Source organism: Python bivittatus, unplaced genomic scaffold (assembly GCF_059951505.1).
Source record: "Python bivittatus isolate LINGU-HERP-01145 unplaced genomic scaffold, Pbiv_v1 ctg000440_np1212, whole genome shotgun sequence".
Classification (NCBI taxonomy): Eukaryota; Metazoa; Chordata; class Lepidosauria; order Squamata; family Pythonidae; genus Python; species Python bivittatus.
In genome coordinates this window covers 8,429,770-8,456,042 of record NW_028277063.1, presented here as the reverse complement: position 1 = coordinate 8,456,042, position 26,273 = coordinate 8,429,770, and the positions used below count along the sequence as shown (strand labels likewise).

Sequence of the window (26,273 nt, the reverse complement as noted above, 5' to 3'; positions counted from 1 at the left end):
GCATATGAGAGTGCACACACTCACACACACACACACAAACACACATTGTAGTTTACCCTTTTTACTGCATAACCTTTTCTTAGTTTAAGTAATGGATGTTTTTCAGTTAGTTGGGCTCCTTCCTTATACACATGTGCTTTGTTCCATTATTGGGTGTGATAAAAGTAGTATTTAGTGGTAATATGTTCCTCTCAATATAACAGAGATACTGGAATTCAAAAAGAGATATTCTCTCTGACCTATAATTAGGTAAAAGACTGTGATTAATTCTGGTTAAGGAAAAGTTCTTCTGGAGACTTGGTAAACAATACCTAATCTAAAGCCTGAGACATGATAGCACACACAAGTATTTACACCTTTAGTGGAGAATGGAACACTGAAAGAAATAAGTACATGGTTAAAGCAGATTAGATAATAAAGTAGTGGGGAAAATTCAGATTAAGTTGGAAACTAGATTGTAGATAACTAGGAGCCGACATAACAATGACACGCCTGTTGCTTTTAATCCTGTTCTTCCCACGAACAATATGTATGACTGAAATGGCAAAATGTAATAGAGATGAGCCAATTCCAATTGTACACAATTATTTTCAAGGTGGTGACTTTATCATTGGTGGTATCACATCTCTTATCGCCATCCCTACAATTCCTCCTATATTTGGAGAAGATCCTCAACATTCGTTTAATGATGAACCTCTGTGAGAAATCTTCTCTCTTCCCCCCCCCCTTCCTTTTTTCTATTTGCATGCATGTGTGTCTCTGTGCGGGATTGCTTGCATAGATGATTATATTTATTTAACACAATTATTGAAAATGATTCATATTGAAATTATGCACATAAAGTAATTATTACGTTTTGCTTCTTTTACTGCATATGTTCCTTGAGGGATGAGCTAAAGAAGGACAACAGTCCAGGACAACAGTCAGGGATCTGATGCTATCCTTGATTGGGATTAAAGCAACCGATACCAAGACTGTCTGTCCCTACCAAATAATTAAGTGAAGTTAAACGTTATAATGGCTGTTTTCATTTCATTGCCACAAAGAATAATTAGGAGAACAGATGTTAGAAGGAAAGTTAGCTTGCTAGGTAACTTAAAATATTTTTAGACACATCAGTTCACTGATGGAATTAAAATTCTTACATTATCCTAATATTGATCTGGTCCTGTATTAAATTATATTTCATGCTATACCATTTTGTTATCATCGGAGCACAACGTGATAAAAATGTAATATACTTCCTATATTTAAAAATAAAAGAAAATTAACCCTTAACAGAATATAACTTTAAATTATATAGACTATAGACCAAATTAGTCATGGAATCCAAAGGATGTCCCATAAATTGTTCCCAATCTATATGAGAATAGGAGAGCATTAAAGCATTACTCAAAGCATTACTCAGGTTCAATGGTTTTGATGCCAGTAAAATGATATACTATGGCCAAGAGAATGTTCCATTCTAGAGAACTTCAATGAAGGATAAAAATGCTATAATGACTTTCTTAGATGCAGAACGTCCCTTGATGTGGTACTTAATTGTGATTGCAGCGTTCTAACCAAGTACTATCAACATATCTTGGCTTTGGTATTTGCTGTGAAGGAGATCAACGAAACCCCTCAGATCTTTCCCAACTTCACTCTGGGCTTCAGAATCTATGATAATTATGGTGGAAGATATACGACATATGCTACAATGGAACTTTTCTCCAAACAGAAGAAATTCACCCCCAATTATAAGTGTGACATCCAGAACAAACTAATTTCAGTCATCGGAGCTCTGTATTCTGGAATGTCTTTCACTATGGCACATATTTTGGGTGTCTACAAAGTTCCACAGGTAGGAACTATCGATAATTTACAGGACTTTAAGATGTGGTCTGCAGTCCCCTGATACCAATGGGATTTTAAAACATAAAGTGCTTAAATTATTTTTTTTAATGAAACACATAAAACAATGCCAACTCAATAAAGAAAATATTTAGAACTTACATAGTGGTAGGGAACCATTTTGAACAGGTTAAAGTTGTTCAAAACTAAACAAATCGTCAGAATGTCAGAATTCTCTGATACCTAGTAATGTTCTCATGCAGATGGTTATCATTGTAAATAAGATGTTCTTTATGTCTCCTTGAATTTGTTCAATCAATTTGCTTATATTGATGGTTCCTTGCCATTTTTTTTTTAATTTAAAGAGAACAACAATATTAAAACAGTCTATAAAGGTAGCAGACTACAATTCTGACCATTCTAAGGGATATCATTTCCATTAAATATATTACAGTAAAGTCCTACATTCATGTTATTTATCCTCTTTCTTCTTTGATTTTTCAAACTTAAATACAGGAAAACTGATATGATTTTTGCTTAAGTTGTTGTTATGGCTTATTGGGTCAACCATGACTCTTGGTAAGTACAAGAACAAATTCCTGCAATTTGTTTGACAAAATTTTTGAGAGAACCTTCTTTATAGGGCTGATAGAGAAGACTGGAGCAAAGTCTTCTTTAATTTAATTTAATTTGATCGGATTTGATTTAAGAACAGAAAAAGTCAGCAGTTCCTAAGGCAGGATATGAGTTCATGGTCTCTTCGCTTCTCATCAAGTATGTTTGATATTCAGCAAAAAAAGATGGGCGAACTGAAAACACTAAAAATGAGTTTAGTTTTGTTGTTGTTTTGTTTGTTTTTGCTAAACACTTGGAATTAGATTTCCAGTAGTTAAGAGGGCATTATGAATCCAACCAGTTATTGCACTTTTAATAAAAGATTATGTTAAAGCGAACGTAACTGTGGTAGGGAAAGACACCAGTTGTCTTACTACAGATAGAGAATAAGTTTTGATAAAGACAGTTAATTTCCAGAATTGTAAGGATATAGAAGTGCTAATAAGGGGAGAGAAACTATTATCTATAGAGTGATCTGCAAAAAGCTGTGCCCTTGTTTTTTTATATTAAGAGCGGTTTATGGTGGGGAGAAGGAGAGTAGGAGACAGAAGGAAGCCTCATGTGTTGGGAGAATGATCAACAGTTTTGCAAAGGTAACCGTTGAGAGCCATACAAATAGGGTGTCATCCCTGTGACCCTCCTCAGAATGCACAGCTCTCTTATTGGAGCCCATGTCTCTACAAACCAGGAACAGCTAAAATTCCAGTAGGTGGGCTCAGTGAGGGCCAGTATGGTGTATTCGACTGGAACAGCCTTAGCTACAGAAGCTCACTTGGTATCATTGCACAAGTCAATCTCTTAGTCCAATCTACTTGACATAATTTTTGTTCTGGGGAAAATAGCAAGAGGGAGCACTATGTACACTGCCTTGAGGGCCACCAGGTAAGGTGGGAGTGAAATCTAACATGAACATATTATTGACTAAATAAATTCAATTTCAAGCTGGAGTTCTCCTACATTGAAAGCCTGCATGAACTTTCAAAAATTGGTGATACAATTTTTTTAGGAGAAAGCAGAAGAAAAAATAAACATGACCATCTTCTGCAAAACTGGCTGGCCTATGTTGACCAAGATTGTAGCATCTATGAATTAACATCTAGCTTTACCAAAACTTTGCCATCACATTGATGTAACATGTTGTGAGAACATAGATACCAATACAAAATACAGTAAAAGAAATTACTTCCTGAAATACAGGAAGGAGTACATGCGAGCCATTAAATATTGCACAATAACAATTTGGTGAGGCCTATTTAGTATAGCACTTTGTCCAATAATAAGAGAACAACTGTAAGTGCAAAGGAACAGAATTCAATGTCACAATGCAGGTTTTGTCTTTTACCCCCTTACCATCCATACACATGGATGCCCATCATCCAAATGCAAATATGCAATTGTTACTCATATCCAAATTTTTCAACTTTCTGTTCAACAGATCACGTATGGTTCTCCTCTGCATAAGAAAGATAGCTCTGAAACCCTTTCTTTTTATCAGATGGCCCCAAATGAAGCTTACCAATACAGGGCAATTGTCCAGCTCCTTTTGCACTTCAGGTGGACATGGATTGGGATCATTTTTAAAGATGAAGATGGAGAAAGATTTGTGCGTACTATTTCCTCCATGTTTTCTCCTCACAGAATTTGTGTTGCTTTCTTGAAAAGACTTAAGCCATTTTATCTAGGTACTGTTTTTGATGACTTGGATTGGCTCGTGGAAATGTACATTTCCTTCATGAAAAGTAATGCCAATGTTGTGATAATTTATGAAAGAAATATGGTGATACTGAGATTATTGCTCTATCTACCAGAAATGGAATTAGTGCCTAAGGAACCAAAAGGGAAAGTGTGGATTATCACACCTCAGACTGATCTAGCATCATTTTTCTATCAAAGGAAGTGGGATATCCAAGTCTTCCATGGTGCTCTGTCCTTCACCGTTCACTCGAATGAAGTTCCTGGTTTCCAACAGTTTCTTCAGACTAGAAACCCTTTCTTATCAGAAGATGATGGTTTTATCAAAGATGTCTGGGTACATGCATTTGATTGTACATTTCCCAAACTGCCTCTAACTGAGGAAATCGATGACACCTGCACTGGGACAGAAAAGCTGGAGACGCTTCCTGGAGCTTTTTTTGAAATAACTATGAGTAGCCATAGCTACGGTGTATATAATGCCGTCTATGCAATAGCACATGCTATACAGGCCATGTGGTCATGTCAGTTCAGAAAGAGAGGAACTGTGAATGGAATGACAGCATTCCTTCAAGATCTGCAGCCATGGCAGGTAATGTAGCATATATCTCAATTCTTTTAGATGGTCCAGAATGCACAATCTTTGCATTGGAATTTCTTGGTTAATATCTCTTCAACTCTACACAGTTTGCTTGCTTTCTCCTGTAATTATATGATGAATTATTGATAGTGGTACTCTATTACTGCATTGAATTTAATCCGATGGAGAAACTCTTCCCTACTTTTGGAGCATGCATCATTGTAATTTAGGAATCAAGGTTTCCTATTTCCATTTAGAACCCTTTTACTGCAGTGGAAATTTACCCACTGCTTCATCTGTCCATTTGGAGGGTGCTGGAAGGGCAATTTGATATGGGGCTTTTTACTGCCTACCTGCAGTCAGACTTGACAGATGTGGGCATCATTGACTGGTGATTAATTATTAATTTTTCTATCCCTTTCCTGTTTTAAATTAAAAGAGCCTTTTTTTTTCAATGTTGTATCCTTATGAAATATTGTGTAACCAGTTCCAACAAACGAAGAAACACAGAAATAATATATAATGGTGATAGGGGTTGGGATTTAAGCATTATCTCTGACATCTTTTTCCAAACTCCTGTGCTCTCCTTTGGCACGCAGCTCCACTCATTTTTGAAAAGGAACATATTTAACAATAGTGCAGGAGATCAGGTTTCTTTTGACCAGAATGGAGAATTGGTAACCAGATTTGATATCGTAAACTGGGCCACTTTCCCAAACCAATCCATTCATCATATTAAAGTTGGAAAGCTAGATCCTTGGGAGTCTTCTGGCAAGATCTTTACCATCCATGAAGACGCCATTACATGGCCCAGCAGTTTTAACCAGGTGGGTTTTGTGTGTGTTGATATTTTGTGTTACTGATATTAAAAATAATTCTTTTCTATAAATGTGTCTATTTATGTTTCTCTATCTCTCATGCTTTTTGTGTGTATGTATGCATAGTTTCTACGTGACCTGGCAGATAAAACAAGATGAATTAATTTCTCAAAAGAATCCAAATCTTAACTATTACAGATATTATCATTAAAAAAATCAAGTGTGTGTGATGGGGATGAAAAATCCTAGTAGAACTAAAATTTTAGAGATTTATGTATATCTGGTCATGAATTATTAATTAAGATTAAGATTATTACATTCAGTCTATGAGAAAGAGTTTATGTGTGTAAGAAGAGAGAGAGCAAGAATACATTTACTGGAAACAATTCAATGGGACTTAATACTGAGCAAACGTAAACACAATTGGTTTTAGACATGATTTATTTTTCCGTGAAGAGAAGCTTTAATATTTGTTTAAACAGCTTTAATCTTTGTGATAAGATCATATTAATGCAATTGAATAGGCATCAGGTTAGAAACCAGGAGATTGTGAGTTTAATTCTGCCTTAGGCAAAAAACCAACTGGGTGACTTTGTCCCAGTCACTCTCTCTCATCCTAGGAAGAAGGCAATGACAAACCAGTTCTCAAATCTTGCCAAGAAAACTGCAGGGAGTTGTCCAGGCTGTTACCAGGACTCAAGACTGACTTGAAGGCACAAAAACACACACACGCACAGATTAACCACAAAAGATATTGTGTTATAATGCTCTGATTATAATTCTGAATGAAATTTGACTACATGACGAAAAAAAAAATCAGAAAAACCTATATCGGAGGGATTCAAATCGGAGGGATTTGAAGACTTGGCTCTGCCATCTGGCCTGCAACGGGGAGGGAGGATGTTAGAAATGGGGTTGGCTAGCCCCTTAGCAGCCTGGTGTGGCCTCTATCAGCCTCTTGGATCTTTTAATCTCTTTTTTATCTCTGTAAGTGTGGTGCTTTTATAATTTTTAATTATGTATTTATGATTTTAATTTGATGTAAGCCGCCCAGAGTCCCTCATTGTGTGGAGATGGGCAGGGACAAGTCTAATAAATAAATAAAAATAAATAAATAAATAAACCTATGTAAAATATTTGCAAAATCACATGGACTTTTCTTCATTGCAAACTGCCCTTTTTCCTAAATTGTTGATCCCTAAAGGGCATGTTTTTTACCGAGGATATCCCCACACTATTTCTACATCTGTACCCTAAATGGCAGTGGTTAACTCTCCTTCCTGTTCCTTTACTAGGCCTTGCCCATTTCTTCATGTACTGAGAGTTGCCTGCCTGGTTATTTGAAGCAAAAGCAAGAAGGGAAGCAGTTCTGCTGTTATGATTGCCTCCCCTGCCCTGGAGGGAAAATATCCAGCCAACATGGTAAGAGTCTTCAGGTACAGGTTGCTGAATCATCCCAAGATATTTATGAGAGACATCCAGAACCCTGCCTGGTGGAGGCAGATGTAGTATTTAATATGGCATCAGAGGAACTCTAAAGAACAGATTACATCAGTGGAGATTTTAAAAATATATTCCTTGGCTTTAAAACTTTAGATAAGAAGGGTTCAGATTTTATATCAGGGTCAAAGAAATGCCAGCTCTTTATAAAATAAATGTATAAATAATTCAGGGATCTCACTGCATTCAAATCCACTTTCTTTCTAGTGATCCTTTTTTGGCTTACCAATCATTCATTTCCTCATGAAATATCCATCCAATATTGCTGGTATCTATCAGATTTAACAAACGTTGTGTGCAGCCAATAAAGGTTGGAATTAGCTCTTGCTGAAATGGGAGAAAATTTCAATGTGTTGCTCTTTTGGATTAAAACTCCAATTCCTCTTGAGCAGATCTTTACAGTGGAGTTACTGGGTTATTTGGAACGAACAGTGTAGGCTAACTTGAGGACAATGGGGAAAGAGACTCAAAAAGTAACACAACAGAAAACTGATTTATAAATGTACTTCTTAAATAAGGAATCTATTTCTAAATATTTTTTTCATCTTAATGATTTGGATGTTTTATGTTCTTGATAATTATTGATCAAGGGGGCTAATAGCTCACAATCATAGCTGAACCAACCTTTTCATCTTTAGATGTGTATGACTGTTCTGAATGCCCACAAGATCAATATGCAAGCAAGAAGAAAGACTCATGTGCTATGAAGAAAATAACCTTCTTATCATATGACAATACTTTGGGGATGAGCTTAGCTTTATTGGCCCTTTCCTTTTCTCTCTTCACTTTTTTGGTGCTAGGAACATTTGTGAAACATCACAACACTCCCATTGTCAAAGCCAACAACCGGGATCTCACCTACATGCTCCTTGTCTCTCTATTGCTCTGCTTCCTCTGCACATTGCAGTTCCTCGTTCCTCCTGGGAATATCATTTGCCTCCTGCGACAAATCACTTTTGCCATTGTCTTCTCTGTGGCTGTATCTTGCGTGTTGGCAAAAACCATCATTGTGCTTTTAGCATTCATGGCCACCAAACCGGGATCCCGAGTACGGAAGTGGGTGGGGAGGGGACTGGCTATCTCCATTGTCCTCTCTTGTTTCCTTATTCAAGCAGCCATTTGTATAGCTTGGTTGGCAACGTCTCCTCCCTTCCCAGATATGGACCTACACTCAGAAAGTGCAGAAATTGTCCTGCAGTGCAATGAAGGCTCAGCTACTATGTTTTACTGTGTCCTGGGTTATATGGGCTTCCTGGCAGCTTCCAGTTTTACAGTGGCTTTTCTTTCTAGGAAACTCCCCAGCACTTTCAATGAAGCAAAATTCATCACTTTCAGCATGTTGATCTTTTGTAGTGTTTGGGTATCTTTTGTTCCAAGCTACTTGAGCACCAAGGGGAAATACATGGTGGCCGTGGAGATCTTTTCCATCTTGGCCTCAAGTGCTGCATTATTGGGTTGCATTTTTTTCCCAAAATGTTTCCTAATTTTTCTGAGGCCGCACTTAAATATCAGGGAAGAGCTAATGAGGAAAAAACTTTGAAAAATATTATACTGAGCACCCTCTCTTCTTTTTCAAAAGTAGCTTCTCCTGGTTACACACCACTCAGAGTAATTTTTGAATTGAGTAGCCTATAAACCTATCAATGAAAAAAGAAATGACAGAACTATTTTGAACTCTGAATATGGTGTGTTTGAATTATGTGACAACACGTGATCTGGAAATACTTAGTATAATTCCAATTGTAAGTTAATTGTCTAATTAAACAATATTTATTTACCTTTCATGTAGAATATCTAGACTTTTTTTATATACTCTTACCTCCCATGTAAATTATTGTAAGGGAAGTTGCAGCAAGTCAAGAATGTGGTGGCAAGGATTCTGTCTGGCACTTTTTGATGTAAGTATGGGACAGATGGCCTGGCAATGCAACATTAGCTTCCCATGATTGTCAATGTCAAATTCAAGGTGCTTGTGTTGACATATAAATCCCTAAATATACTGAGCCCTGACTACCTGAAGGAATGGCTTCCCATGGGCCAGGCATCCTCTAGTATGGTGCTCTACTTGTTTCTAACTCCTCTTCTCTGCTTCCTCTTCAGCTGATCTTCACAGTTATTCTGAAAGTGTTAAAATGAGAGAGCTATTGGCTTATATAAAAGAAACAATATTAGTTGAAATCAGGAGGCTGGTAGGTACGTAAGATTTACATATTTAGTCTTTAAATTAGAAGCAATTTTATTTGGTAATACATTAATTTTTATCTTTAAGCACTTTAAAGTTATAAAAGGCTTGTGTTGTTTATTCATATTTCTGCATTTGGGATAATTTCCATGATGATAATTATGTGAGACCAAACCTTTTCATCTTTAGAGATGGATAACACTTTCATTGTCAACGTCAACAACTGGGATCTCACCTACATGTTCCTTGTCCCTCTATTGGTCTGTTTCCTCTGCATATTTCAGTTCTTCCTTCCACTTTGGAATATCATTTGTGTCCTCTGACAAATGAATTTTGCCATTTTGTTCTCTATGGCTACCTTTTGTATTAGCATAAATGATCATTGTGCTTTAACATTCATGGCCATCAAACCAGGATCCACAGTATTTGGTGGGGAGTTAGGTTGGTGGGTGGATTTGGTGGGGACAGGCCATCTCTTTCCTTCCTTCCTTCCTTCCTTCCTTCCTTCCTTCCTTCCTTCCTTCCTTCCTTCCTTCCTTCCTTCCTTCCTTCCTTCCTTCCTCTGTCACCTGTCTTTCTTTTCCCCTTTTCCAAGCAGGCATTTGTATAGATTGTTAGGTAATATCCCCACTCTTCCCAGATATTGATCTGCATTCAGAAACTGCAGAAATTATAGAGGTAGTCCTTGAGTTACAGCAGCCATTGTGACTGGCATTTCCATTGCTAAGCAGTGCAGTCATAATGAGTGAAATCAGATGCCACATTGCTTAGTGATGGCAATCCTTGCAGTCCCCACTGCTGTCATTAAGTGAGGATCATGGGCTGTTGAGCACCTCCTCACAACTTCCTGACAGCTTCCAACAACCAAAGTCAAGGTGAAGCAAGCAGGAAATTACAATTCCTAGACAGCTCACAAGCAGGCCAGTAGGGCAATGTACTAAGCTCGATTATGACTAGTAGGGTGGGATAATAAATGTGGGCATCTCACCAGGCACATTTCATGGTTAAACGATTTACCGTCTGGTATCAACTATTGGTTAGTTTATACTGAAGTTCTATTTATGTGTATCTGCATGTATATATTTATTTCTGTGTGAGTAGATCTTAAATAAGAAAGGGAGAAATATGTATGAGGACGTGTCTTAAGTCACAGACCCAGGGAAGCAGTTTGTCTTCAATAGTCTTTGCCTCATGATGAACAGCAAAGCCCATCTGAAACAGTAGACATTAACTTTGGCAGGATAGCATAGTAACACAGCATTAGTAAAATGGAGTGCACATTTCAAATTTGCAGTTGGTCAATTTAAAGGCATTCAAAATTTAATGAAACTCAAAGCAATATCCACTTTATCATATGTGATATCAACAAAGTTTAATGAGGTGATGTAATTGCATTGTTTGCCTACTCATGTAAGAGACAGATTAATTTCCTTGAGTATTTTACATGTATGGAGATAGTTGCATCAATACAAATAATCTGAGCTGGCCCCAGAAGGAGCAGAAAAGCCGCTGAATCTGCAAAGGCCTTCCAAAAGCTACTTGGAAGCCTCTTGGTTAGGTTTCCTGCTACAAAGTAGATTGACATTTAGATCTGTGTATGAGCTTGGAGAAGGTGAATCAGTTAAAGTTTTGTTGAATTAAACACTTTGTTAAAGCTTTAAACACCCTGCAGCACAATGCTCTACTGTCTCTCACTGAAATACATGTCAGTGGAATCAGCAGAATATATATAGTAAGTCAATTATGAAGTGTCCTTAACTTAATTATGAAGGGTACCAGAGAAGATGGCAACCTAAATTTTTCAAAGTAGTTTCTAAAACTAGGAACCAGCATGTTATTATAGACAGTCCCCTACTTACAAATAGGTGACATTCCAAGAGGCTGTTCGTAAGTCTGTTTTGTTTATAAATCCAACCAATTAAAAGTTAAAAAAAAAAAAAAGAGGAGGCAGGAGGCAGGGCAGCGGTATGGGCAGAGGAGCCCTATCTTCTGCTGCCAATGCATCACCAGGTGAGGCAGGAGAGGGACTGGTAGCGGAGGAGAAGGGAGCAAAGGATGAGCTAGTGGGGCACAGTGTGCTTCGTTGCTGTTGCTCAAATGCCGTTTGCTCAAATGCAAACAGACAAACAACTCCGTTGCTCAAATGCAAATAGAAAGCAGGAGAAGGCAGGAAAGGGTTAGTTTGTGGCACAGTGCAAACTAACCCTTTCCTGCCTTCTCCCAACTTTCAGTTCTGACTTCTGGCCCAACTTCTGGCTCTGACTTCCAAGTCCATCCTGTTCATACTGGTGAAAATTCACAACATGAAGGTTTGCAAGTAAGGAACTGTCTGTACTCATAATTGAATTCCAGAATCAGAACGACATGTTTTCAGAAACTCCCTTCTCATCAGTAGGCCATTTAAGAGACAACTTTCTGATCTCCAAATGAACAATTCAAGGTTGTGTGTCTCTTATTCAATTTATTTATCAATGAAATTATTTTAGTCCTGAGTGGAGAATTTCTTTTCCTAGTAAAGGTGGGAAAAATAGGTTTTTGCCAGCACTTTTTTACACAGATGATCTATTGCTTATTTCATTTTCTCAGATAGGTCTTCATAGAGTGTTATGGGCAGTAGAGAGTTATTCTACACATTCCTAATTTCAGAGGTTTCCAAACATTCTGGGTTCATGCCATCCCTAGCGGTTCCCAAAATGTGTGCTGTGGCACCCTGGGGCACCCCAGTGAATTCACTTATAGTTCCATTTATTAAGTAGAAATATATCCCATGATTGTTGTTTATTTACTGTCCAAGACCAAGTCACAGAATTTAAAATACAGTATACCATTAATACATACATGCATAAAAATAAATACATATGTAAAAGGAAGAAATCCTATAAAATTAACAATTCATTGAAGGCACCAAACAATTTCTATAAGCTAAGGCTATAAATAAAAATGTTGCTACGGCCTTCAAAACACCTGAGTATTGATTGTTTAGTAAGAATACCTCAATCTTCTCATCATGAGTGAAGTTTATCAGATTCAAGAGTGAGTGTATTGGCTCTGATCACCAATTAGAGTACAGTGAACATTTCAAAAGGATGTGTGAAACAGACTCAGCCTCTGCATTTGAGCAAATACATATTCAATCAACACATGGGAGTTTTGCATATCACCCAGCTGTCACCCTAGTAGGGAGAGTCCATATAAAAAACTCTTTATATCCTGTGGCATCCCTGGGAGTTTGCTATGGTGCCCCAGCACACAGTTTGGAAGCTAAGGCCTTAATTTTAATTGAAAAAAACAAAACAAAAACCACCAGATAGTATTCAAGGAGAAAAGGAGTTGGAAACATGATATAGAACAAGTTCCCCTTTACCACTATCTGGGCATTCTTTTTACAGCTTTAGGTAGTTGGTGCTCTCATTATTGCACCCCCCAAAACAAAATCTGTTAATCTTTAGTTGGAAGAATAAAGTTTTGGTGTTCAAGGGGTGGCTGTCAAATCCTTTTGAAAAGCAAACTACAGCAGTTCCTTAGTTTCTGCATGTAGTAGAAATACGGGAGATTTCTACCCCTTATGACATGGAGTTCTTCCAAAAGAAGCTCTATGGAACCATCTTAGGTGTACCTAAGTGTACAACTTTTTTTGATAGGGGCATGGAGAAACTGGCACATATCCAATTAAAACCAAAATAATTATTAGGGTGTTTAATTAGTTGGTTAGGCAACTTTCACGACCTGATTCATGACTCATCCATTTGTGCCTCTGAAGAAAATGAAATTCCTTACTCCATCTTGCACTTGCTGGCTTGCTAATCATATGCATTCCTCTTGCTTTCCACCAGCATTCTTTCTGAATTCCAATAATGAAAATGATAATCAGCTATTTAAAAACAGAGCTTGAGATAGTTTTGCTCAAAGGAATCTTTCTAAACTTTCACAAAATAACTTTGTTCCCTGGTACTCTTTCAATAAAAGCAAAATTGAGTATGAATACTATTTAAGGTTTGTAGCAGAAGTGTCCCTAAGAGAGACATTCACTAGACTACAGTTTCAACCAATGTCTTTAGCAACCAGGAAGTTCAATTCCTTAAAATCACATATAATATCAGTTTCTGCCCATGTTCTACTAAAAATATGGAAGAGTTTTCCCACTGTTCATTGCACTGCTCTATTTCCTGATTCTGCTGTGGAAAAAATGTGAAGCTTCTCTGGAAGGGGAAATTATCCTGGCCTGATTCATACAAAATTGAAGGTTTAATGATTTGAAACAAGGAGACTCTATATCGGAGAGTAGCAACTTCATTTGAGCAGCTGCTAAATAGAGAAATATATATGTATTTAGGTTCTTAACCTTTTCTTTATTTTTATAGTCACTGTACCAATAATGATCTATAGGTTTTACTTGATTTTTATGTATTCCAGTGAATGACTTAATAAATTGTAATGGATTTTAATTATGGTTGGTTATCATTTTACTTAACTCTTATGCTGTTTGTAATGGGCCATGGTTGAAACAATGAACAGATTGAATCGAATAGTCTCAGAATCTGCCTTCAAAGTTCTTCCTCCCTAAATCATACATAAAAAAAGCTTGAAAGCATAATTCAGCTGATTATTTACTTATTTATTTGGTTTGTATGGCCATCCATGTTATATAGCTGACTCACAACAGTTGTTGAATTCTAAAAAGAGTTGTGACTGAGAGTTTAGAACAGCATGCTGGCTAGGGAATTCTGGGAGTTGAAGTCTACATAACTCAAAGTTGCCAAGTATGTGAAATACTGGTTTAGACCAATGTACTCTAGGCCACTCACAGAACACTTATAATTGAGAGGATGTGTCACTTCCCTGGCACATGATGAACTGCATAGCAATAAAAAATAAAAATGGTCCAATGTTATTTTGAGGCAGAGTAAGGGAGATTCCCCCTTTTTATCACATAAATTTTCCATAATTTGGTTGATGGATGTTTTTCTATCGTCTGGCATCCTTCTTAATAGACATCTGGCTTGATCCATTATTGGATGAGAAAAAGTAGCATTTAGTGGAATCAGTTCCTCAAAATACCAGAGAGAGCTTGGAAATTAAATACAAAGATTTTCTCTGATCTATAATTATTTAAAAGATTGTAATTAATTCTGCTTCCATTAAGAACCCTTCTGGAGGCTTGGTAAACACTACAAAAGCTAAGGATTGAAACAGGATAGAAGTTTTTACAACTTCACTGGAGAATGGAGCACTCAGAGTAATTGGTGGATATTTAAATAAGATTAGAGCAATAGTGGAGAACTTCAGAATAAGGTGGAAACTAGACCATCTGGGATCAGACTAAATAATGGCACAACTATTGATTTCAGTTCTATTCTTACCACAGACAGTATGTATGAGAGAAATGACAGAATGTGCTAGCAACGATCCTCTTCCAATTGTGCACAATTACTTTCAAGCTGGTAACCTTATCATTGGTGGTATCTCCTCTCTTATCAACATTCCTACAACTCCATCTAGCTTCAGAGAAGATCCCCAGCATTTGTTTAATGATGAGCCTCTGTGAGAAATCTTTCTTTCTCTATTTCTCTTCCCCTTCATTTTTCCATCTGTATGTACATGTGTGTTATTGTATGTGTAAGCTCTTATTCTTAATTATGCATATTTAATACAAGAATATTATTGAAGGTAATTCATATTGAAATGTATGCCGATAAAGTAAACATGGCATTATGCTTCTTTCCCTGCACATGATCCTTGAGGGAGGAACTAAAGAAAGACAAGAGCCTAGGATGACAATCAGGGATTTGGTTGGCACCCAGTTTTGATTCTTGGTTGGGGCTAAAGCAGCAGTTATTGACATCAGTTCTCTCTAGCAAATAACTAAGTGAATTTTAACTTTATAATGTCCATTTCCATTTAATTGCTATAAAGCACAATTAGAAAAAAATAAATACATAAAGGAAAATGTACACATACAGTGTTCTCACAGGATATTCTCTAGGATGCAGTGAACGATTAAAAATATTTTTTCACACCCCTTAGTTCAGTCCTGGAATTAAAATTCTTATATTTTTTTTTATCACATTTGTCTATACACTTAATGGTATATCGTTTTGATGCTAAGGCTTCCAGCTCATAACAGCCAACACGTCAAATTGTAGCATACCTCCAATTTTTAAAATTGGAAGAAATTGAACTCTTTATTAGAACATCATTGTAAACTTGTAATGCAATAAAAAGGATTTCAAGTTGTTTCAAAATATGAGAATATGATTTCATATCTTTGTATTTTCATCTTTGTTTCATGAAGAATTATTCAAAGGTTTATTTGGGTTCAAGTTATTTTTAAGATACCACAAGCTTCCTTGTTTTCATCCTTTTAAAAACAGGGAAACAGCCACTTTGGTTTAGTAGTTAAGTTGCCAGCCTAGAAACTGGGAGACCAGGAGTTCTAGTCCTGCCTTAGGCACAAAGCTAGGTAGGTGATCTTGGGCCAGTCACTCTCTCTCAGCTCTAGGAAGAAGAAGGCAATGGCAAGTCACTTCTGAAATCTTGCCAAGAAGACTGCAGGGACTTTTCCAGGCAATCACCATGAGTCAAGTCTGACTTCAAGGCACCAAACCAAACAATCCTGAGAAATGCTGGAGAATGTTTCACTGAAAATTTCTTCTAGGTCTATCCAAAATGCTTCTCACATAAATCATTTAAGCAATGAACGAAATAAAACTTTGAAATGGTCTTGATTTGAATAGTATGAGATAATGTGAAGGGACGCAGTGGTACAGTGGCTTAATGACGCTGAAAGTTGCTGGCCAGAAATGGTCGACATTTCAGCAGTTTGAGCCCAGCTCCACGCAGCAGAGTGAGCTCCTGCTTCCTCCCCAGCTCCTGTCAACCCAGCAGCTCAAAAACTTATGTGAGTAGATAAATGGGTACTCTCACCCTGGTGGGAGGAAAAATGCTGGCGGCGCCTTGCAAAGGAGACAGGAGCAGTTGCCAGTAATGTGGAAGCTGCGCACACCCAAAAAAGGCGCAAAGCAATGGAAACCCCGCCTCCTGCGCTCGCCAGCTGGGCTTTGCTCTAGGAAGGAGGCAATGGCAAACCACTTCTGAAACACCTTGCCTTGAAAACTGCAGGGACTCGTCCAGGCAGTTGCCACAGAATTGGTAACGATTGAGTGCGGATTAAAAAAAAAAAGATAATGTGATGCAACGAAAGTTCAGTTTTGGAGGTCTATAATGAAGCATACAGTAAGTATGTAACAATTATTTTACTAGTATCAAAACTTCTTTGATGCAATATCCAATCCTGATTTCAGTGTCCTTACCAAGTACTATCAACATATCTTGGCCTTGATATTTGCTGTGAAGGAGATCAATGAAACCCCACAGACCTTACCCAACATTACTCTGGGCTTCAGAATCTATGATGACTATGCTGGATTATACTCAAAATATGCCACAATGAAACTTTTCTCCAGTCAGAAGAAATTCATCCCCAATTATAAGTGTGAGATCCAGAACAATCTAATTTCAGTCATTGGAGCTCTTTATTCTGGAAACTCTTTTGCAATGGCAGATATTTTGGGCATCTACAAAGTCCCACAGGTAGGTTCTGTATCCTCATATTACGAGAATTAAAAGAAATGTTGAAAGAAATCTCCTTATGAAAGACGTAAAATGTTGTCAACTTACTGAAATGCGACACTCAGTAATATGTATTTTAAAACTTAATATGGTCATTAGAAGTCAGTTGTAAGAAAGTTGTTCATAACTATATATACAACATCATAATTTTGTGATAGCCAGGAAAATATTATGATGAAAATTTTAATAAAAACCTTTTTTTCTAAGCTTCCTGGAATTTGCCTCTTTTCATCTTTTGAAGCCAGATACATAATGCTGGTTCTTACTGTATTAAAATGAATAACAACATTAAAACAGGATATAGAGCAAGCAGATGTAATTCTAAGTATTCCTAGGAACACAGTTTCCCTTACATTTGGAGAAGAAAACATCCTACCTTCATTAAGTTCTCCCTGAAATCATTTATCCCCTTTCTTCCTTGATGCCTCAGACTTAAATGTAGGAGAACCAAGAAGGTTTTTGCTTGACAACATGTAATAGTATGACTGTTCTTTCAGATAACTCCCCCCCCCCCACAAAAGTGAGCTGTAAATACTAAGCAAAAACATGTGTTTTTTTTCCTGCCTTAACACATACAAGTATAACTTTTTTAAAGCTTAGTATGCATGGAGAATCCAGCCATTTATAGTAATTTTAAAACAACGTAGGTGTTTTTTTAAAGGTTTTTTTGAAAAAAAATGATTATGGAAGAGAAGGACACTAGCCAGACAGAGTGGCATCCCTGGGAACATACCTCAGTATGCACAGTTCTTTTGCTTGACCCAGTGTCTCTATGGATGATGGACAATGAAGAGTGTGGTAGGTGAGTTCAGTGACAGCCAGTGTGTTATTGTGGGACCAGAGTTGGACAGGAACAGCCATAGCCACAGAAGGAGACTGGTGACTTTCTCTCAGTCCAATGTGCTTCACAGAGTTGTTGTGGAGAAAAATGAGAAGAGGAAACACTATGTAGGCTGCCTTGAGCTCCTAAAGAAAGGGAGCATACCAATCTAGTAAAATAAATATATGTGCTAGTAAGTAAATCAGTAATTCAAGAACCTCAATTTCAAACTGGAATTCCCCTGCATTAAAAACCTGCTAAAATGTTTCAAGTCAGGAAACTGACTTCTGCTTCAAATGTTGCCATTTTTTCTTACTTAATTCACAAATATATGTAAGGCGGTAAGTTCAGGAAGCTGGTGGTACATATTTAAGAGAAAAGAAGGGGAAAGAAAAACATGACTTCCTTCATCAAACCTGACAGGGGCTGTTGTTGACAAAGCTTATACCAATTATGGAGAAACATCTAAGTTTACCAAACATTTCCCACCACATTGATGTAGCAAATTGTGAGAACATACTGTAGCTAAAAAGAGGTACAAAATAAATGATGGAAATGCAAGGATGAGTACATCTGAGTCAGTAGATATTAAACAATAACTCTTCTATAATGCTTATTTAGTACACTGCTCAGTACAATAACATCAAGCGGATTTTAAGTGCAAAGGGACAGTATTTGTGTCAGAATGTCACAATGAAGGTTTTGTTCTTTGCTTTTTCCACCCCCCCCAACCCCCATGATGCTCATGATCCAAATGCAAATATTTAATTTAGACACAAAGAGTTATTTGGAGTATAGGGTCTATGATAAATCTAATAAATAAATAAAATAAATGAAACAAAAATTATTATTCCTCTTCAAATCGTTCAACTTTTCCTTTTGACAGATGACATATGGTTCCTCACTACATAAGAATGATAGCTCTGAAACCCATTCTTTCTATCAGATGGCCCCAAATGAAGCCTATCAATACTGGGCGATTGTCCAGCTCCTTTTGCACTTCAGGTGGACATGGATTGGCATCATTTTTAGAGATGCAGATGGAGAAAAATTTGTGCGTACTATTTCCTCCATGTTTTCTCCTCACAGAATCTGTGTTGCTTTCTTGAAAAGACTTAAAGCATTTTATCTAGGTACTATTACTGATGACCTAGATTGGCTCATGGAAATGTACCTTTTCTTTATGAGAAGTAATGCCAATGTTGTGATAATTTATGATATAAATATGGTGATTTTGAGATTGTTGCTCTGTTTACCAGAAATGGACTTAGTGCCTCAGGAGCCAAAAGGGAAAGTGTGGATCATGACGGCTCAGAGTGATGTTGCATCATTTTTCTATCAAAAGAAGTGGGATATCCAAGTCCTCCATGGTTCTCTCTCAATCACTGTTCACTCGAATGAAGTTCCTGGTTTCCAACAGTTTCTTCAGACTAGAAACCCTTTCTTATCAAGAGATGATGGTTTTATCAAAGATGTCTGGGTACATGCATTTGATTGTACATTTCCCAAAGTGCCCCTAACTGAGGAAACCGATGACACCTGCACTGGGAAGGAAAAGCTGGAGACCCTTCCTGGAGCTTTTTTTGAAACGACTATGAGCAGCCATAGCTACGGTATATATAATGCCGTCTATGCAGTAGCACATGCCATACAGGCCATGAAGTCATGTCAGTCCAGACAGAGAGGAACTGTGATTGGAGAGACAGCATTTCTTCAAGATCTGCAGCCATGGCAGGTAATGTAGCATATTTCTCAGTTCTCATATTATGGATTAGTCATTGTGCAATTGTTGCATTTTATTAAATCCTTCAAGCAATTCTTCTGTAAGTTCTTGCGATCCACCCTATGACTTAGGAATCTGAAAGTGTGAGATCATCATCATCATCATCATCAACATCATCATCCCCCAGTGAGGCACTACCTTGTTGTTGTTGTGGGGCTTGCATGCATCAAGGAGGATGAGAGCTATGCTAGAGGCTTGACCAAACTGGATAGGTCTCATCAGAGGAGCCAGATGAAGAAAACTGAAGAAGCCAAGATGCCCAATGGAATAACATCAAGAATCTGGATGAAGAAGATCACTACAAATACCTGGGCATCCTGAAGGCTGACAACATCAAGCACACTGAAGTTGAAAATAAGGTTAGTAGTGAATACGTCAAAAGAGTGAAGAAGATCTTAAAGTCCAAACACAGTGGCAGAAATACCATCAAGGCAATTAGCACCTGTGCAATTCCATTCTTTAGATATGCACCTGGAATAGTGTACTGGACTCAAGCTGAACTAGAAGCCCTGGATAGGAAGGCCAGAAAAATAATGACAATGAATTATGCCCTTCATCCACCCAGTAATGTTGACAGACTCTACTTATCAAGGAACAGGTGGGCATAGAATGTTACAAGTACACCTGACAGTTGAAGAAGAAAAAAGGGCATTGGCAGAATATCTGAAGGACAGTGAAGAAGATGCACTGAAGCTAGTATACCATGAAGGCTTACTGAATACTGAAGACACCAAATAGCCCTTCAAGAAAGACCAAATGAAGAATAGAAAGGAGACAAGGGAAGGCAAAATAGAAAGGAGACAAGGGAAGGCCAGTACACACACACACAACTAGCAGGCAAAGCAGATAACAAGACCTGGCAATAGCTAAGAGCAGGAAAGTTGAAGAAAGAGACAGAGGGGCTAATTCTGGGTGTACAAGGCCAAGCCTTCAGAACAAATCCATATAAAGGCAGAATTGAGAAGACAGCAACAGAGAGCAAATGCCGTCTCTGCAAAGAAGCTGAAGAAACAGTGGACCATCTAGTTAGCTGCTGCAAGAAGATAACATAGTCTGACTATAAACAACAGCATGACAAAGTAGCCACAATGGTGCATTGGAATGTCAGCAAGAAATACCATTTGCCTATAAGCAATAACTGTTGGGACCACAAAACAGACAAAGTAATAGAAAATGAAGAAGCTAAAGTGTTATGGCAAAAGAAAGCAAAGATAGTACCAATAGTAATAGGCACCTTAGGTGCAATCCTAAAACATCTGGAGCACCCCTTGAACACCCTCAGCATTGACAAAATCACCATCAGTCAAATGCAAAAGGCAGCTTTACTTGGAACAGCTTATACTCTGCAATGATACCTTTAATACCATCAAATTACATCTGCCTATCCCAGGTCCTTGGGAAAGATTCGATAGGTAGACATACAGTAAATGCCAAATCCCGTCTCACCAAATCCAGTCAAACCATCTTGCTAACTGTGTAACCAACTATAATAATTTAATGTCCTTTGTCTTTTAATGCAAAGCCAGATGCAGGGGTGAAGATCAGTTCTCCTAAGATAATTTTTTATTTTGTTTGATAGCTTCAGGATCTTCTCCTTATTTTTTTTTCTTAGACTTTTTTATCCCACCTTTATCATTTTTGTATAACCCACTCAAGGTGGCGAGCATACTCTTTCCTTCTCCTATTTTCCCCACAACAACCACCTTGTGAGGTGGATAGGACTGAGAGAGAGTGACTGGCCCAAGTCACCCAGCCCATTTTCACACCTAAGGCAGGACTTTAACTCATCGTCTCCTGCTTTCTACTTTGTTGCCTTAACAACTAGACCAAAATTGTGGCTTTTGATCCTGTATACAACCCATCACATATTCTGCTATTTTCCCATAATCTGTTTGGTGTTGGAATGGGGAGAAATTTGTTTGATTTTCATTTAAATGCATTATTATTTTCCTTTCTAAGCTGCAAGTTTTCAATTTCAGTTTTGGGAGGGTGCTGGAGGGACAATTTGAAATGGAGCTTTTTAGTGGCCAGCTGCAGTCAGATCTGACTGATAATAAGCATAGTTTACTGTTGATTTGTTATTGCATTTTGTATCCCTTTCTCATTTGAATGAAAAGGGTTCTGGTTGGGGCAGCCTCATGAACTTCCGTGCAATCCAATTCTGATAAATGAACTAATGGAGAAACAGAGGAATATTATACATAGGGACTGAGATTTCAGTACTATCTCTGACATCTTTTTGCAAACTCCTGTGCTCTCCTTTGGCATGCAGCTCTACTCATTCTTGAAAAGGGTCATATTTAACAATAGTGCAGGAGAGCAGATTTCTTTTGACCAGAATGGAGAACTGGTAACTGGATTTGATATTGTGAACTGGGTCACTTTCCCAAACCAATCCATTCATCACATCAAAGTTGGAAAGCTAGATTCTTGGGCTTCTTCAGGCAAGATCTTTACCATCCATGAAGACGCGATTACATGGCCCTGCTATTTTAACCAGGTAGGTTTTGTGGATGTTGATATTGTATTACACTGATATAAAAAAATATCATTTTGTATAAATGCATGTATGTATGTGTGAACTTTCTTTCCCTCTCACGGAGATATTCTGTCCATGTGCCATTTGCATATAAGAGTAAAAAGTGGCTAACACAAGATGGTTAACTTTTTTTTTTTAAAAAAGTGGCATCTCGGCTCTTATAGAAATAGCCATTAAATAATCAAGTGTATGCTGAGCGGAAGGGAAAATCCCACTGGAAGGAGAGGGCAGATTGCACAGATCCTTTTTACAACTGGAATTACAATATATTATGAGTTAATAGAAAAGAAGTCATATATATGCATCTTTGTGGAGAGAGAGAGAAAGAGACAGAATGGTGTGATATTTTGGGGGGAGCAAACACTGAGTTAACAGGAACACAATTGCTTTTAGATATGAATTATTGACATATATTTTCTTTTTCTTTTTGGATGAAGATCAGTTTTAATCAATATTTTGCAACAACACCATATAAATGCAATTGAATGTATTTAGATAATTAAATGAAGAACTGTAGGCAATACTGCAATTTTTAGAAGGTATGTTCTTGATAAAAGGAAAAATGAGGATTTTTTCCCCTTGTTCTTGGTTAAGAAAGGGAGACAAATGACAGCACTGAGAGTGAGTATAATATGTTATAGAATATAATTCTGCATATAATTTCACTACATCACAAATAAAAATCTGAAAAACCTATAAAACTATGTAAACATATTTTTTTCTTCAGTGCAAACTCCATTTTTCTTGAATTGTTGAAATGTTGATGCCTAAAGGACATGTTTTTCCAAAGTATCCCCAGAATGCTTCTAAATCAAGACCCCAAATCAAGAGGTTAATTCTCCTTCCTTCCTGTTCATCTACCAGGCCCTGCCCATTTCTTCATGTACTGAGAGCTGCCTGCCCGGTTATTTCAAACAAAAGCAAGAAGGGAAGCAGTTCTGCTGTTACGATTGCCTCCCCTGCCCTGGAGGGAAAATATCCAGCCAGCATGGTAAGAGTCTTGGGGTTGGCTGGTGTGGGTCTTCGGGCTGTGTGGCCGTGGTCTTGAAGTTTTGTTTCCTAACGTTTCGCCAGCACCTGTGACCGGCATCTTCAGAGTGCAGGAGCACAGACAGGAGCAGTTCTCTCTGTGCCCAGCTGGTGATACGTTAGGAAACAAAACTTCAAGAACACGGCCACACAGCCCGGAAGACCCACACCAGCCATCGTATGCCGGCCGTGAAAGCCTTCGACAATAGTCTTGGGGTTATTGAATCAACCCAAGGTATTTATGAGAAAGCTCCAGCAACATTTTTTGTTCCAACAAAGGTAGAATTTGATATTTGTGTTAGAGGATCTCTAAAGAAAAGATCAGTGGAGATTTGAAATATGTACACATTAGCTTCAAAACTTTAGATAAGAATGGTTTAGATTTTATTTCAGGGTTAAAGGAAATGATGCCAAGCTCTTTATTAAATACATTTATAAATAATTTAGGGCATTTGACTCTTTCTTTGTACTGGCCTTTCTTGGCTTACCAATCATTCCTTTCCTTATGAAATATCCATCCAATATTGCCTATATCCCTCAAATTTAACAAATGCTATGTGCAGCCAATAAAGTTTGGAATAAGCCCTTGCTGAAATGGGACAAAATTTAAATTTGCTGCTGTTTTGGGCTCTAACTCCAATTCCTCTTGAGCAGATCTTCACAAAGAAGTTACTGGCTTACATGGAATAAACAGTATATGCTACGTTTAGGACAACAGAAAGTAGGATTTACACATATATTTCTTAAATAAGGAATATATTTGTAAATATTTTTTACATCTTAATGATTTGGTTGTTTTATGTTCTTGATAATTATTGATAATTATTGATCAATATGGGATAATTTCTCAGCTCACAATCATAGCTGAACTAATCTTTTCATCTTTAGACATGGATGACTGTTCTGAATGCCCACAAGATCAATATGCAAGCAAGAAGCAAGACTCATGTGCTATGAAGAAAATAACCTTCTTATCATATGACAATCCTTTGGGGATGAGCTTAGCTATATTGGCCCTTTCCTTTTCGCTCTTCACTTTTTTGGTGCTAGGAACATTTGTTAAATATCACAACAATCCCATTGTCAAAGCCAACAACCGGGATCTCACCTACATGCTCCTTGTCTCTCTATTGCTCTGCTTCCTCTGCACACTGCAGTTCCTCATTCCTCCTGGGAATATCATTTGCCTCCTCCGACAAATCACTTTTGCCATTGTCTTCTCTGTGGCTGTATCTTGCGTGTTGGCAAAAACCATCATTGTGCTTTTAGCATTCATGGCCACCAAACCGGGATCCCGAGTACGGAAGTGGGTGGGGAGGGGACTGGCCATCTCCATTGTCCTCTCTTGTTCCCTTATTCAAGCAGGCATTTGTATAGCTTGGCTGGCAATGTCTCCTCCCTTCCCAGATATGGACCTACACTCAGAAACTGCAGAAATTGTCCTGCAGTGCAATGAAGGCTCAGCTACTATGTTTTACTGTGTCCTGGGTTATATGGGCTTCCTGGCAGCTTCCAGTTTTACAGTGGCTTTTCTTTCCAGGAAACTCCCCAGCACTTTCAATGAAGCAAAATTCATCACTTTCAGCATGTTGATCTTTTGTAGTGTTTGGGTATCTTTTGTTCCAAGCTACTTGAGCACCAAGGGGAAATACATGGTGGCTGTGGAGATCTTTTCCATCTTGGCCTCAAGTGCTGCATTATTGGGTTGCATTTTTCTCCCAAAATGTGTCTTAATTTTTCTGAGGCCACACTTAAATATCAGGGAAGAGCTAATGAGGAAAAAACATTGAAAGAATATACATTTGGATCCCTCTCTTTATTTTATTTTCATGGTCAGCATCTAGACTACTCAGATTTTTTTCTGGCTAAAGTAGCCTATAAACCCTATCAATCAATCAATCAATCAATAAATCAATCAATAAAAGTTTTATATATTTTGAACTCTGTATATAGTCTATTTGAATTATTTATATACTTCTTAACCTGGCTATATTAGAATCATTCCTATTTTATGTCAGTGTAGTGCTATATGCCAGGCTACGAGTTGTGCTGGAAGAAAACAACTTGGACTCTGATTTTGTACTATCTACAGATTATACTATGTACAATTATATATACAAGCTAATTCTTACAGGTGAATACAGTAATTCCTATATATACAGCAACATACCTAACTCACCTATTAACCAACAATATTCCACAACACTCAGAAACACTCAGTAGGCATATGTTCCACCCATGCTACTTATGTTCCTTACATTGTGCTGATTTATTCCTAGTCAGTTGCTGGCAATTAGCTCATTAGCCATGAGCTCTGGTTATGTGGTTTGCTTTGTCATTCTCTGTGTTATTCACATAATAAAATTCCTTTACTTATGAGTATACCCTAACATTTTAAGCATATAAAACAATCTTAGATTACCTTTGATTTTAGAATACCTAGTGCAGTGTTACATATTGTTTTTCAAGATTTTAAAGTGCAATTTTACTTATAAAATACTACCTATTGATGAATTATGCACCATCAAGTTGGAGTTGACTCTTGACAACCTCAAAGATAGCTTTTCTCCTTGACAATCTGTACTTAACCTGGTCCTTCGTATCCAGCTTTTGTATTAATTATGCCCTTCTCTAGATTAGCAGGCCCTACTCAGTCACTCATTCGTTAGTTACTTCATGGTTGGCTATTGTAATGCTTTCAGTGTGTGGCTGGTCCAGAATACTGTGGTGTAAATGATTGTGTGAGCACCTTGTTTCACTTGAGGAATGTCTCTGTTGTTCTGCAAGCTGTACTGGTTGCCATTGAGAGTTTAAGGTTCTAGTGTCACCCTTTGAGGTATGCCTGGTAAGAAACAGACATCAGAAGGACTACTGCTTTATTGATTCTTCTTTATAGTTGTAGGATATAACAGAACTTTGAAAACCTGACAACATTTCTCTCTGCTCCCTCTTATAGTCAGAGTGAGGTTATCTTTAGTTTCTTTCTCACCCCCTCTTCCTTCCAGGGCTAGGAAGATATTCACCAAACTGTTTTTCCATTCCTTCTTCAAGGTTAGACTCATCATGCCTAAAGCCCTTCATGGCTCATGGCTTAGTTATTTGTAAGACTAGCTCTCTCCAGTTAAATCTGTCCATCCTATTAGATCTAATAGAGCAGGCATGATCTAAGACCAATTATTATGTCATCTTGTGGGACCTTGGAGATGTGCCTTTGTTGTGGCTTTATTTGTCCCGTGGGTTAGTATCTCTCATC

General features: G+C 37.7%; 2 protein-coding genes across 2 annotated transcripts; both read left to right on the top strand.

Annotated features, from left to right (window-relative positions):
* Nucleotides 1–540: 540 nt before the first annotated feature.
* Nucleotides 541–8,578, top strand: LOC148215771 (vomeronasal type-2 receptor 26-like). Its single transcript, XM_088142473.1, has 6 exons — nucleotides 541–698; nucleotides 1,555–1,843; nucleotides 3,884–4,002; nucleotides 4,087–4,732; nucleotides 6,834–6,960; nucleotides 7,677–8,578. The coding sequence occupies exons 1-6, from the start codon at nucleotides 541–543 to the stop codon at nucleotides 8,576–8,578; spliced, it is 2,241 nt and encodes a 746-aa protein (XP_087998599.1).
* Nucleotides 8,579–9,411: 833 nt separating this feature from the next.
* LOC148215770 (vomeronasal type-2 receptor 26-like) lies at nucleotides 9,412–24,810 on the top strand. Its single transcript, XM_088142472.1, has 5 exons — nucleotides 9,412–9,480; nucleotides 16,481–16,810; nucleotides 18,556–19,404; nucleotides 22,856–22,982; nucleotides 23,909–24,810. Exons 1-5 carry the CDS (start codon nucleotides 9,412–9,414, stop codon nucleotides 24,808–24,810), a joined length of 2,277 nt encoding a protein of 758 aa, XP_087998598.1.
* Nucleotides 24,811–26,273: the final 1,463 nt, after the last annotated feature.

Excerpts from the sequence above, each read along its gene's own strand:
- LOC148215771 (XM_088142473.1), top strand. The coding sequence starts at position 541 with ATGGCAAAATGTAATAGAGATGAGCCAATTCCAATTGTACACAATTAT. Across the intron at positions 1,844-3,883 it reads GTGTCTACAAAGTTCCACAG|ATCACGTATGGTTCTCCTCT; the intron begins GTAGGAACTATC and ends TCTGTTCAACAG. Across the intron at positions 6,961-7,676 it reads GAAAATATCCAGCCAACATG|ATGTGTATGACTGTTCTGAA; the intron begins GTAAGAGTCTTC and ends TTTCATCTTTAG.
- LOC148215770 (XM_088142472.1), top strand. The coding sequence starts at position 9,412 with ATGGATAACACTTTCATTGTCAACGTCAACAACTGGGATCTCACCTAC. Across the intron at positions 9,481-16,480 it reads TGTTCCTTGTCCCTCTATTG|TATCAAAACTTCTTTGATGC; the intron begins GTCTGTTTCCTC and ends TTATTTTACTAG. Across the intron at positions 16,811-18,555 it reads GCATCTACAAAGTCCCACAG|ATGACATATGGTTCCTCACT; the intron begins GTAGGTTCTGTA and ends TCCTTTTGACAG.